Source organism: Chrysochloris asiatica, unplaced genomic scaffold, assembly GCF_000296735.1.
Source record: "Chrysochloris asiatica unplaced genomic scaffold, ChrAsi1.0 scaffold00006, whole genome shotgun sequence".
NCBI lineage: Eukaryota > Metazoa > Chordata > Mammalia > Afrosoricida > Chrysochloridae > Chrysochloris > Chrysochloris asiatica.
This window is the reverse complement of record NW_006408524.1, coordinates 32,962,667-32,976,697: the sequence shown is the minus strand read 5'-3', so window position 1 is coordinate 32,976,697 and position 14,031 is coordinate 32,962,667. Positions and strand designations below refer to the sequence as shown.

The 14,031-nt window shown below is 44.6% G+C and overlaps 1 protein-coding gene across 2 annotated transcripts; it reads right to left on the bottom strand.

The window, feature by feature from the left end:
* Positions 1–5,911: 5,911 nt before the first annotated feature.
* On the bottom strand, positions 5,912–10,524 carry SP8 (Sp8 transcription factor). Of its 2 annotated transcripts, XM_006832226.1 has the most exons (3): positions 10,413–10,524; positions 9,551–9,647; positions 5,912–9,396 (listed from the first exon to the last, which is right to left on the bottom strand). In XM_006832226.1, the coding sequence occupies exon 3, from the start codon at positions 9,361–9,363 to the stop codon at positions 7,894–7,896; it is 1,470 nt and encodes a 489-aa protein (XP_006832289.1). In that variant the 5' UTR covers positions 9,364–9,396; positions 9,551–9,647; positions 10,413–10,524; the 3' UTR covers positions 5,912–7,893. The 2 variants fall into 2 exon arrangements, with proteins under 2 accessions (XP_006832289.1, XP_006832288.1); XM_006832225.1 differs by lacking the exon at positions 9,551–9,647 and having other exon boundaries at positions 10,413–10,518.
* Between the last annotated feature and the right edge of the window lie 3,507 nt (positions 10,525–14,031).

Here is a 14,031-nt window from a genome sequence, read left to right as displayed (position 1 = left end):
CAGGAACTAAGGGGAGGGTTGGGGGGTTGGGGGGGGGAGTACTATAGAGAAGTAGCAAGACTAAGTCATCCAGATATCTGAAGACAAATTCCAAGTAACTCATCTGCCTTTTCCAGGAAAATGTGGCCTCAACTTTCATCAATGTGTACTTTGCCTTAATAGGAATGCACATTTAATCATTAAAGTACTTTTACTCTCAAAAGTGAGATCTTTTAATAAATAAAGATTTTAAAATTATTTTAAAACCACAATAAAACTTTTTTTCTTAAAGAAAGGTGATGTCAGACTGCATGGAGACCTGAAAGACTGATCAAGTCTTTTTGGCTGCTCACCAAAAGGTCAGTGGTTCGAACCCACCAACCCTAACCACTCCCAGTGGGATAAAGATGTGGCAGTCTGTTTCCATAAAAATTTACAGCCTTGTAAGCCCTCTGGTGCAGTTTTACTCTGTTCTATAGGGTCCCTGAGTCGGAATTGGCTGGCGGTCAATGGGCTTGGTGGTGTGTGTGTGTGTGTGGCTATTACTTGTGAAGCTTCATTTAGCATAGAGCTTACAGGGGAAATTCTGTTCTTGGTGACAGCGCAGTGGGAACTCCCACTCCAACAACCCATGAAATGTTACTGCATAATTATTCGCCTTCTGAGGCCCATTAGAACTTATCAGCAGAGAAAGAAATTTAATTTAAACTCACCCCTCTGTGCTAAAGAATTACTGGGACATGAGATCAAAGCACGAAGCTCTGTCCTCCAGTGGTTTGCAACACCTAGGCACAATAGGGTGAGAAAACGCAGCATTCCAGCGCTTCCCGGCTTTCCGGACCCCGGAGAGAGGGGGATGGGGACCGAATCACAGGCTAGTTGGAGGGAGGAGGGTGTCGGCAGCACCGGAGGTGAACGTGTCAATTATATCCTGGAGCTCTTGACGGTCAAATTGCTTCTACAGGCGTCTCTGGAGGCCCGCATTGCAGACCTAAGGCCATTCCAGTCGGGCTTTGAGGATCGGAATCTGTGAAGCCCGGAGATTTAACTAAACTCAGGGATGTGTCTGAATTTCATGTGACATGCAGGTGTGCAGCTCTGAGAACTCCCTGAATACAAGTACTGGTGAAGTTGCCTCATCATAAAGTGCCCTAAACGGAGAGCGATTGCGGATACCATCGTCATCATAATCGCCAAATTTAATCCTTGGCATATTTCAAAAGGGAAGAGCGGCACCAAGGATCCAAACCTCCTCAAGAGGCTTCAGCGTTCAAGACTGGAGGACCTAAGTCATGGACAAGGGATGGAAATCTAAGTTTACCAGGAGTCTAAATTTTCTTTAGGAGTGTCAAATGTGTTTTCTAAGGAATTTTAGAGTCGTATGATTTTTTTTTTTTTTTTTAACCAAAGAACTAATCTAGCTAGCCTCACCCTCCTCTTCAGAAGTCCATTCCGGAGGTACAATGTTACTGAAGGACTCCCAAAATATCTAGTTGTTCAAAGGGTTGGGAGAGAAAGAGGAGGAAGAAGAAAACTTGCAAAAGGTTATTGGGTTTTAGGTACAATGGGAGAGAAAAAAAAAAGTTAAGAGTTCTGTCCAACAGGTTGTGTGTGTGCGTGCTCATAATTTCCACCTAAGTAGCCACCAGGATGGCTGAACTGTCCTTTGATTCCTGACATCAAAAAGGGTTCTCATTATCAATCAGAATTAATTTTGCTTCTTTTAAAACTGACTCATCCACTGGGGTTCTGGAAAAATAACAACGGGAAAAGAATAAAACTTGCCACGCTTCAAGGACATTGCCTTTTTTGATACCCACGGGAGTGCTAGCAGGCAGGGTGTGAGCGAACACAAAGCAGTTTGATCAAGAAAAGAGGTAAAGGAGGGCAGAGAAGTGGTCAGCTGTGCCAGAGAAAGTTCCAGACAAGATGGGGAAGACTTTCATACACTAGCCTGTCCACCCTGTGGCAGTCAAAGCCAGGACAGTGGCTGGACCACTGTTTGCGGCTCTAGAATGGAAAAGGGCAGTGCTCAATGTGGGAGAGTGCTGGGGATTTGAGAGCAAGGAAAAGGTCCAGGATCCTCCCCAAAGTCTTTGAGGATCTTTAGAGCGAAGAGGCAATAGTAGAGTAGGATCCCTGCGGCAATTCCCAAGGTGGGTTTGCTCAATGTCCCACCGCAGGGCAGCGTCAGGCGGGCGTCACCCGCGCTGTCCGCGCTGCAGAGCGGGCTTGGGGCACAGGGTGGCGCTCGCTGTCCGCGCAGCAGGCAAGAGTGGCGTGGCGCCTTTGTGTGTGCTGGGCGCGGCGCTGGGCGCCCCCCTCCCCCACTGCGTCGGGGAGACCCCTGACGGCCACCCCACCCTCCACCGCCCCACCCTCCCGCCGCGACCTAAAGTCGGATGGTGCTTGGGACATTGTGGGAAACCTTCCCGGCTATTCTGGGATCTAAGAGCACCTGACACGTGGAGGAGGGAAAAGACGAAAGCAGGAGATATATAGAGTTTAGAAAGGCTGGGAAATTCTCTCGTGCTCAAAGCATCCCTTTTAGTTTGTTTTAAAAGAAAAACTTTGGGAACTCCGACCTCCCTAAAAGGACTCCAGTATAGCTGAGAACACCTTCAAAGTTCCCGGCCGCGCAGCAAATGATTGGGCGAGAGCAAAATTGGGGAGTGGGCATAAAATAATCCCCTGAAGATGAACTTTAAAGAATGGCTTCGGAACAATGGTGAAAAGGGGCAGCTATGAGAGGGCGTTTTATTCTTGGCTGTAAGTGACCCTGAGCCCTCCTGGCAGTCCCTAGAACTCTTAGAACCCTGTCAGTCGTTAGGAACTAAAGCATAATGTATAACGATGCGATGCTTCCTACCCGCCAGGAGACTAGACAGAAAATTAAATTAAACGCGTGCCCAGGGACCAAAGAAAACACACACACACACCTCTTGCTATAGCAAATGAACGCGGAGTGCAGCGAACCTAGATGTTCAGTGATGCGCATCCCCTGAAGCAACTCAGCCCTGGATAGTACTGGCTAGTACAGCGTTCACTTAATCCGGAAGCAAGGAACAGACAGGGCATAGGCAAACTCGGAATCTTATTTTTTTACCAACAGCAGCAACTGTATTTGAAACAAAATCTTCAAAAGATACCACCCAGAGACTTAAAAATGATTACAGCATTTAGTCTGCACTTCACTGCTTTTGATTCTTTTCTTGTTTCTTCAAATACAGTATTAGTGTTAATCTGCTGGGCCATTACCAAGGAAGAAAGTTATGCAGACAAATGTAGAAATCATAATTTTAAAAGAAAGATGTTGATAATACTGGGTTGCTTCATAGGGGAGGAAAGAGAAATAATAATGCCTATTTGGACAGGATCAGCAAAAATCAGTAGGAAAATTTAAAACTAAGTTAATTCTTAATGTCTGTGTCAAATCAATCTCCCTTAGATGTTATTTGTATGAAAAAAATGAACAAAATGTACAATACTTTTCATTATGCTATTGATCTCTACCATTTAAAGGTAACCAAAGAATAATTATATCCCACTTTTTTCCTTCTTCAATTCCTGACTTAATTTCCTTGCTAATAAATCATCTGACCTTTGAGCTAATCCTAGGCACACAAAATAAATTAATAAATATTTTCAAGAAATTCCTTCACAGGCTTTCTGTAACATTCCATTCAATAATCTCACCAAAGATCCACAGGGGAGGTGAAAACGTTGATGGCAGGATTATGGGTCTGCTCAGTCAGGAATCTAGCCCCATCACCAATTTGTCTTTAATTTTTTATTTCAGCATTTTGTACCCTGGAGAAACCCCTTGAGAATTTGTACATTTGGGATAAGAGTAGGATGGAAAGAAGGCAAACTCCTCCAGAATGTTTCCCAGTATTAACAGATACCAGCAAAATAAATTATCGCATGTATTTTAAGTTTCTAGCATAAAATATTTTTGTTGGTAGTCCAACCTCAACAAAACGCAATCACAATTCAAAGTGAAAGAGATCATCCAAAAAGAGAGAGAAATAGAGGAGGGAGCCAGCAAAAGAGAAAGGCTAGGGAAGGTACATGGCAGTTTAGGGACACTAGATTGAGACAGGTCAACTAGAAAAGCTGAGTGCAGCCCACATGTCTGAAGTCTTTTTCAGGTCTCTTGAGGGTGAACTGATATAAACTGGCCTGACCTCTGGGTCAACAACTAGTTTAACTCTACCTTGATCTGCAAGACTGGAAGCTTGTCTCTAGGTTCAAAGTGAGACCCAGCCTCTGGCTTCATTGGAGTGAGCTTCCAGTCACAGTTAAGATTAACCATAAGAATCACCGACAAAGCAGGGAGAAGTCAGTTTTGTACTTCATCTTCTGTCCTCCCAAAAGAGAATGCTCATTCCCAAAAGAGGAACCCTACCCACCCTGCAGAAAACTAATCTAGAAATAGTGTTCAGTAATGATCCAAACAAACTAAAGTTAAAACTGGAAGGGGAGGAGCAGAGGGAAGAAAGTGAAAGTTTGTACATCTTTATAAATAGAATAATTTTGTCCCCCCTTCAACCACCTGGAAAACATCTTTTTCCAGACAATATCTCTCCTTGTCATCACCCACTTCTTAAATCAAGTGTCCATTCTATAACAACTGATATTACAAATGCACCAAGCAGCTTTTTTCTTACCTGCCACTACATTTTAACTCCTTCAGAACCGTTTTCTCCGAATCCCTCAGCACTGCAACTTTCAATAAAAAAGAAACAACACTTAAACTGTGTTCTGCGTGTTATTCCTAGGAAGAAAGTAACAGAAAGAGACTATTTTACTTTTCAAACCATCATTTAGAACTACAGTATACCAAAGAATCAGATCTAACAAGGATTGGAGGCCACAGGAATCCATATAGTATGTGCCACTTGGGCACATACTAAATTAGTCTAAACATATTTTATTCTTTGTAAGGTTTTTTTAAAATTTATAATAGTCATAGCACTCTGTATTTTCACATGTTTACATAGTTAGTAATGACTTTATATAAATTTCAGTGGAAAATTTTCAGTTCAAGATGCATACCCAGACTGTATTTGGGGTAGAGGGAATGCAAACAGAAAGAAAGAAGCTGAACTTAAATGAATCTGAACACACTAACTTTTTTATTCAATTTGATTTAAAATAATATTATTAATCTAACTGTGAAATAGTTTGATATAACATCAATCAACATTTAAAGTATTTTATGTTTCAAAGTATGGCTCAAGCAACACCCATTGCTTAAATGCACTTAGACAAAACAAGACAATATTTTTTTAGTGGCATCATTGACACCTATGAACAATAGCCTAGTAAATAGATTAAGGTTTAACCTTTTTTTCTTTGGTGGTTGTTTAGAGACTTTAAAGGAACAGATAACTCATTTCAACAGGAATCTACTACTGATATTTACCTCTTAGCTAAGACATGGAATGCCAAAAACAAGCTTTTGTTAGCTTGACCTCTTCCACCTCCTAATAACAAAAGTTATCCCCAAAGCATGTTTTTATTTTAGAAGTATTGATCTTCTAATGTAAGGCTTGGCCTTTTAAATACTAAATGCAATCAGTGGCCAACTCGGAACTCATTTTGGAGAGTGAGAAGGAAGCAGAACAGGGAAATTTCATTACATTATTTGGTGACTCAATACAAATTTTAAGAGGTCAGTAAATGCTGATGCTATGAACTAAAATCTACTGGTAAATAATTAATTACATTTTTTAGACACATAATCTTTATCTTAGCAAATAGAGAACACAGCTTAGCCAAACAGGTCTTTCCATTTAAGTATTATTATCTCATAGGCATTTAAATATTACCACAAAAACAGTGTTATATTCTGCTTAAATTAGACATTTAACTGAAGATAAAATGTAAATTTCTATAGTTAAAAAAGGGAAAAATAAAACAAATTAACTGGCCTAGTCTTTTATCTCAGTTTATTAATACTATTTAGAATATTACAAATAAATCAATTACATTTCATGCATTTAAAATGCAAGTCTAAAATGTTCCAGAGAAAGGCTTTTCATTTCAATGTGAAATATCCAAATTATTTCAACATTACAATGAACAATTAGTTTGCAGAATCTGCAAACATCTAAATGTAGTGTCAGGAGTGTTTATAACAATTAACACTATTACCTTCAGGAAATACACAAAGGCCAAAGTTAGTTAAGTTTCACTTGGACAATTTATTTAATACATGGGTTTTGGCAGACCCAGTTATGAAATATAGGAGAACTCTCACTTTAACTATGCCTGAACTGCCAGCAAATGCAAATAAGTACATGCTCCATTAAATTAAGTGTCATCCAACATTTATCAAATATTGTCTTAGTTACAGCTTGATACCTATCTAAAGTCATATTCGAGCAAAACTAGGCCCTGAAAGTGCGTTTGTGGCTCTGCACCTCCAGAAGTGAGTTCGAAAATCCTGCAGCTCATCAGAACTGCAACAATAACTCTTAATATTTTTCTTGTGACAAAAAAAAAAAATCAAGCTTCAATATATTTTCAAATATTTACTGGAAGTAATGTACAAGAAAAAATACTATACAAAATCGTCTCCCGGACAACTGCACCTCGCACCCTTACACCGGTGGAGTTATATAATTAATCGGTAACTAATCTAGAACGATTCTCCAGTTGTACAAACCATTAGGTTTAGATATATTTTACAAAGGTTTTTTTTTTTTTCTTTCCTATTTTCCCTCTTTTGGCATTTAAACTACAGCCTCGTCTGAAATAAAATAGCTTCTTCACTTGTTTTATAAGTTTAAATCACAAAAAAAAAAAAAAAAGATTAACCGTAAAAATCTTCAGTGAATTGCAAGAATTTGCAGAAATGGGTACTATACAAATGGACGGCTGGACGAACAAAACAGATTGGGAGATTAAGCTCTGAAGGGGTGAAAAAACGAGGTAGAAAAGGACAAACATGGTGATAGTTAATCTGGTCTCACCGGAAAGGGGCATTTTTGCATAAGAAAAAGACACCGACCCTCACCCCCGCCCCCACCCCATAAGTTAAGTTAATGCGATCAAAATAACTTTGGGATCAATATTAGCACAGTTTCAAGAGAAAGACTTGCTCACTGCTAGAGGCAAAACTATCTAGAAAGGAAACCAAGTGGAAAAGTTTCTTAGTTGTTCTTTTTTAGATTAAAAAAAAAAATGCTATAAAGATGAAAGAAAACTGCTACAACTATTCGCCAAGACTGCCCTTTGCTAAAACTTGCCTCGGTTCCACCTCAGGGAACAAAGAAAAAGAGGCAGAGCTGACGTTGGGAGGGCTAAAACTCTGCACACTCATGGGTTTCGGTGCGGATGGTTGCCCTATGGAGCTCAAACGACACCAAGTTGGGCGGACAGCGGCGCGCAGTGTCCAGGCAGGGCTCTCCGAAGCCAGGTACCCAGAACTTCGTTTCTGTACCCCAGCCGTTAGTTTCCGGGCGAAAAAGCCGTGATTCGGCCTCCTGCCTCCCTCTCCCCAAGGCTCAACCTGGTTCCCGCCCCAATGAAGACCCGCAGTCTTCCAGGCACTGGATGTGTCCAGCTCTAGCTCCGCTGCCTCTGAAACGTATGCCGGTCACAATTTGTGGAAGGAGGAGGGAAGACGAGGAGAGATGAACAAGAACTACCAGGACTGCGAGGCGCTGATTTGAGCATTTCGGGGCTCGGGTACAGTTATCCAGTGTAAAGAGAAAGGCAGGGACCCGGACAACAGCGCATGTTACTTACATGTCCATATTCCCTTTACAAAGTTACATACATGGGGAGGATAGAGAGAGAAAGAGAGCGCAAGGGACAGTAAAGAGGCTGGAATTGAGGCCAGGGCAGAAGGGACCTAAGCGGAGTGGGAGGGGGTCTGAGAGAGGGGCGGGCGGGGGATGCGCGTCACTCTAAGCCGTTGCGGTGCCCGGGCTCTGGGGGCTGCAGCAGCTCTGGGGAGTGGCAAGGCGGGCTGCCCGCGGCGCTGTGCTCGCTGTCGGTGTCGCTGCCCTTCTTGCCGCCGCTGCCCGAGCCAGCAGAGCCGCCGCCGCCGCCGCCGCTGTGCGTCTTCACGTGCTTGCTAAGGTGATCGCTGCGCATGAAGCGTTTGTTGCACACCGGACAGGCGAAGCGCTTCTCGCCAGTGTGGGTCCGCAGGTGCCGCTGCAACTCGTCTGAGCGCGTGAAGCGCTTACCGCAGAAGAGCCAGTTGCACACAAAAGGCCGCTCGCCCGTGTGCCAGCGTAGGTGCGCCTTGAGGTGCGACGTCTTGCCATACACCTTGCCGCAGCCCGGGATGTGGCAGCTGTGCAAGCCCTTGCGTCGCAGGCTTGCCCCAGCCGGGCCCAGCCTCTCAGCCTCCTGGCAGTTGGGGCAGTCGCAGGTGGCTCGACCCGAGTAGCGACGCGCCGAGGAGCGGGGGGAGCCCCCCAGAGGTGCCGAGGGCCCAGCGCTCAGCATAGAACCCCCGGCACCGGCCAGCGGCGACGGGGCCGAATCCGGGTAAGAGCCAGGCAGCACCGGCTTGAAGCCGTCCATGAGGTGTTGCCCGGCGGGGCTGAGCAAGTGCGAGGAGGCACCGCTGCTGAAGGCCGAGTGGCTCAGGCCTGAGTAATCCGAGTTGTAGCCTCCGAGCGGCGAATGCAGCGAGGTTTGGAGCCCCCCGGCGGCAGGGTGCAGCGAGCCGGGGAGCGCCGCTGCGCTGTTCGGGTTCTGCACGTCGATCCAGCCCGCGCCCACGTCCCACCAACTGGAGGCACCCGCCGAGCCCACGTCGCCCGCGGCGCCCAGGCCGGGATGCGAGGGCTTGAACCACGATTCGTATGGATGCGCCATACCCACGCGCGGGTAGATACCCTGCAGCCCGTCCACCGAGGTGTGCACCTTGGAGATGAACACCGGCTGGTGGGTGCCGTCCTGCGAGTGAGCAGAGGAGCCCCCGCCGCCCCCGCCGCCCCCGCCGCCGCTGCCCCCGGACACTCCGGGCGCCTGGAACACCGAGTAGTCGTTAGCGAAAGGCGAGCTGGATGCGGCGGCGGCTGCAGCAGCCGCGGCGGCGGCGGCGCTGCTGGAGGTGAGGGAGAAGGCGCTAGAGCCTGGCGAGCCGCCGCAGCTGAATGAGTCGGACACCAGGGCCGCGGCCGCTGCTGCCGCCGCTGCGGCTGCCGCAGCCGCCGAAGACGAGCCGCCGTTCCTGGAGGTCCCCGACACGCCGAAACTGGAGAGACTGGAGCCCACCACGTTGCAACTGCCGGAGGAGGAAGAAGAGGAGCGTTTCCAGGGGTGAAAGCCTTTGCCGAAGGAAGAAGAGCTGTCTGAGAGGGAAGAGGGAGACGGGCTGGGACTGCCAATCTTATTGCAGGTAGCAGCGAGCATGGCCAGAGGAGTCGATCCCAACCTCGGTTCTTCCTGCGAGAAGGAGGAGAGGAGAAGGGGTGGGGGAGGGGAGGTGGGCAAGGGGCCGAGGGGGGAGGGAGGAGAAATGTGTATCAGTCCTCTGCTAGCCTTCCACACGCCCCCATTATACCCCATCTCTGGCTGCGGCGCGCCGCCACCAACTCACCTGGCACCCTCAATAGCCCCGGCGCCCAGCTGCTTCCTACTCTACAGGAGGAAGCAAGTTTGGCTGCCGGCGTCTGATTCCGGAGCAAAGCGCCGAGCTAAGAAGAGTTTGACAAGTATTCTCACCTAAAACACTCTCGTGCACATAAGGCCCCAGACACTTCGAAACAAACAAACACGCAAAAAAGTCCAGAATGGGGAGGAAGTTTCCTTTGCCGAGAAGCCTGGGAAAAGACCATCGGATTGCTTTTAAAAGCGCGTCCCCGGTAATCCAGAGCGAGTTTTGAAAATCTTGTTCCGGTCCCCAGAAACCCATCCTGGCTAGTTTCTCCCAGACCAAAAAAAGGTCGAAGTATAAAAGCTCTCTCGCTTTTCCTGCTTTCCTTTTCACTTTTTTTTTTTTTTTTTTTAAGAGGGGGGGGCATAGCTACGATAGTATAAACTAGACGAACTCAACGTACCTGCAAGACCAGGCGAGCTGCGGAATTTTTAAGGGGAAAAGGGAGAATCTGCAGTTTGCCCGGGAAGAAAAACTTGCTCTCTTTACTCCCAAATTCGTCGCAAGTAAAATAGGCTGGGCGCACGTCTCCCGGCCAGAGAGCGCCCGGGCGCTGCAAAGTGGCTTGTCTAAATGCCCTTCGAACCTTTTCCTTCGCTGAAAAAAGTGACTCTGCCCCCCTCTCCCCCTCTTTCTTTTCTCCAAACTCACTTGTATTTAAAGACAAGGGAGAGAAAAAAAAAAAAAAAAAAAAGCTCTCAATAGAGACTGGTAGCCCGTGGCCTGGCCGGGGCGACTTTAACCCCCTCGGATCGGCAATAAAAGGAAACTCATTAAACCAGCAAGAGAAAATCCTGAGACTCACCCCTAGAAGTGAAGTTGCCATCACACAAAAGTGCCCTCCTCCTCTCAGAGGATCTTTTTTATATTGATAAATCAGAGGCAGTGTTTTTTTTAGAGGTGTGCAATACAATGATCAGTTCCGCCCATTCCACCACAATTGTAGCTCCCTCTCCGGCTTTGAAGTGCCGCGGAGGCGCGGCCAGCCAATCTGCGGCCTCGCCGGGCAGCGCCGCGCGCGCGCCGTGAGGTCATCGGCGCCGCTGTCGGCCACCGGAGGGAGGGGGAAGCGGTAGCGGGAGGGGAGGGTGCGACTGTGTATTACAAAGCATTGTGAGTGTGTGTGTGACAAATGCAATTGTGAGCCTCAGTGACCGAGCTTGGGAGAAGAAAGAGATGGGGGGGGGGGGGAGAGAAGGTGAGTGTGACTGTGTGGGGAACATTGCAGAGAACGATGAGCGACAGTTGTGTGGACAGAGTAGTAAAGCGAGGACGGGAAGGGTGTGAGTGTACCATACATAGTGTAACTGCGTGACAAACCTGGGAGGATATAGAGGCGAAAGCGCAGGAAAGTGGCGAGAAGAGAGGAGTGTGTGTTTCGTCTTGGGATGAAGTGTGAATGTGAGACAGAAAAATAGGTGCATGAGTGTGTGCGCTTGGTGGAGAGAGCAAGGGTGTGCTTGTGTGTATTTGTGTGAGAAGAGGGAGAGTATGCGCGCTTGTATGTGTTTGTGTGTATGCGCGCACATACAGACACTCGTGCAACAAAGCTGGCGAATAGGAGCCATGAAATTTGAAGAGTGAAACTGAAGTTGAGCTAGGCTGAATAAATAAATATTCCAAAATGCTAGCACCGTCGCCAGCTTCCTCTGGCTCCTTGTAACTAAAGTCTCGAATGATTTCTTCTTTTTCTTCTTAATTTATTGGGCACTGTCCTTCCATTTTTTAAACAGAGCTGGTAGAAAGGTTGGGAATCTTAAGGGGGGAATTTTAGGTGTGCGTTGGGGCACGTGTGCGCCTGCGCCCACGAGTAGTTACTTCGACGCAGAGACATTTTTTCCCCTTGAGGTTGGATTCGGTTCTGGAAGCGCAAATCTCACTCACTGTAGAAGATCGGGTGTGTCAGTTCTGTGGCGTTAAGTAAATTTCGATGTAAAGGGATCACAAGAAAGCACTGTTTTTGGTGAGAAATTAAAGAACAGTTTATGAAATTTAGAAGTTTTCACAGGAAACTGCCTCTTTCTGCGGAAAAAAAATAGGAATTTGAAATCGGCGACATCTAGTTATCAGAGACTCAAGGCAATCGTTAGACTCATTTAAGACCACACTTACATAGGCATCTGTGTCTAATGGCATTTCGGCCAGAGATCCATGAGTGTGTGTACATAGTAATACACTCTGTTCAAATTCGGTAGGTTTGAGACACTTCCATGCCATTTGAGTTATTATTTATTTTCAGAAATGTCATTACAATTTTACTACCACCACAAGGGAACATCCTCAGCAGCAATAAACACCACACCAGTGTAGCAAAAAGTCCAGAGACCTTGGAGCCCTGTTGAACATTCATGTTTTAAGACAGTAATTCATATTTTTAGTTAGTTACAAATGCTCCCAGAAGTCCAATTTTAAGGTGGAATTGGTTAAATGTGACTAGTGGAGAGATTGTTTTGTCTTGAGTAAGGAAACATATCTCTTTTTTTAAATTGTTGTATTTGAATCCTCAAGTGCATCACAGTTGTAAAAAACTCCCCCTAGGGTTTACTGAACTCCAAAGTCAGATTGTATCATTTGTGTAAGTTTCATTATGCAGAGTTGAGACTGATGTTTGTGGTATGAGAGTGTTTCTGATCCCGTTTTAACGTGTTGGAATATTGACTGAACATCAAATCTATTGATTAAGGGGATAAGGTACACACTCTCATACTTTCAAGTAAGTGTGAAGTAAATTAATGAACTGCTTTCTTTCTCTGAAGGCTGACGCTTACCATAAATGTCGTGTTTCTCCCTGCAAGTCGCTCTGAATGATTTTAGCGTGTTGAGAAGGCGTGACAGGCCAGCCCAGAAGGAGGAAGGGGTGGGGGAAGGAGGGAACTCTGTTTAACAAATAAAAGAGAATTAACTTCATTGCTTTGGTCTCCTTCTATAATGATATTCATTTTAAGGACCTAATGCACAGTTGTTCAAATTTGGGGTTTAATTCTAATCAATATCATCACACTCAAAGGTGGAGGAGAAAAGCTTTGAGGGAAAATTTCCTTCTATGAATAGTTATTTATTTTATCTTTTTATCTTCCTATCTTCTGGAAGGATGTGAGACAAGACTTTTAAAAAGTTAAATGCTGATTCTGAGAGTAAACAGAGGCATTAATTGCAGTTTCCTTAAAAATGCCAGGAATTAGAAAAAGCCATCATCATGTGATTGCAATTTTGAGCTACCTAATTCTAACGTTTTTCATTTTTGTAAGTTCACACTAGAATTGTATGTAATTCCTTCTATGACAAGGGATCACAATGATGGTCTCCAATTTGCATAAGATTGGTTTGTAGAATTTGGGGATTTTCATATAGATTTATATGTTCTGTTTTCTTTGATAGATTTTTAAAAAACATTTATCGTCCACTTACTCTTGTTTAAAAAAAAATGAGGTGTTTATTTCATAACAGTTTTGGACAAAGAACATTTTTTTTCTATTTCCTTCTCAACTTCAAAAAAGAGAAGTGTTTGATGCTTGTATCATAAGGCACATGCAGAAGAGTTAAAAAAAAAAAAAGAGAAAGAATTATGTAATTGAACAAAAATTAAAACAGTGATGTCTTGCTTCTAGTTTCAATTAAACTAGTGTTGACTTGATGGCAGCTTTCTCCATTTGAAAGTCATAACTAGAGACTCGATCATTTTTGAATGACCCATAGGAGAAAACATATGTAATCCATTGTAGATACAGCCTGCCCAGCAAAGCATTGCAAAATGAATAAAGTTGAATTTACCTTTGGTGATATTGATCTTTACTCTTGAGTGTTATATTGTGATAATTTAAAGGTTTAGAAAGGTAGAGGTAAGAAGAGATAAGAGATACAGGCTTTGTAACATTAATTAAAAGTTTCCCCCACCCTGTAGGAAGTTTGGTGGGCTGGCAGGGGGAGGGGTAGATGGATGTTCTGCTGTTTCTTGCAAACCTGTGGGATCCACTTTCAATAAAGCTAAAATCTATTAGCATTCTGTATGCATCCACAGCATAAATTTCATTTGAATTTCAAATTTAATAAACCAGGAGGTTTTTAATCATCCCTGGTTTTATTTGTTTGATATTAACATGCTTATTGACCGGGTCTGGTGACCAGTTTGATCATTACAGGACAGCAAAAAGTTAATTAAAACGACCACAGCCCCTTAATCATATCATCTGTCTCATCCATGTCGCTCTCTTTATTACCAGTGATGATGGATAGTCTCCCAGATTAATTTCTCTGTTTCTTCGATTTGGACAACAGCTTTTGGGACCTAATTTACATCCTGGGAACAACTTGCTCAAGTATATCTAACACCTTGCAGCTACAATATACATCAACATCTCCTTAGATGGAGAAAAGGGGAGTTTTTCTTTCTTTCTTTTTTTTTTTTTTTTTTTTTTTTTTCAACA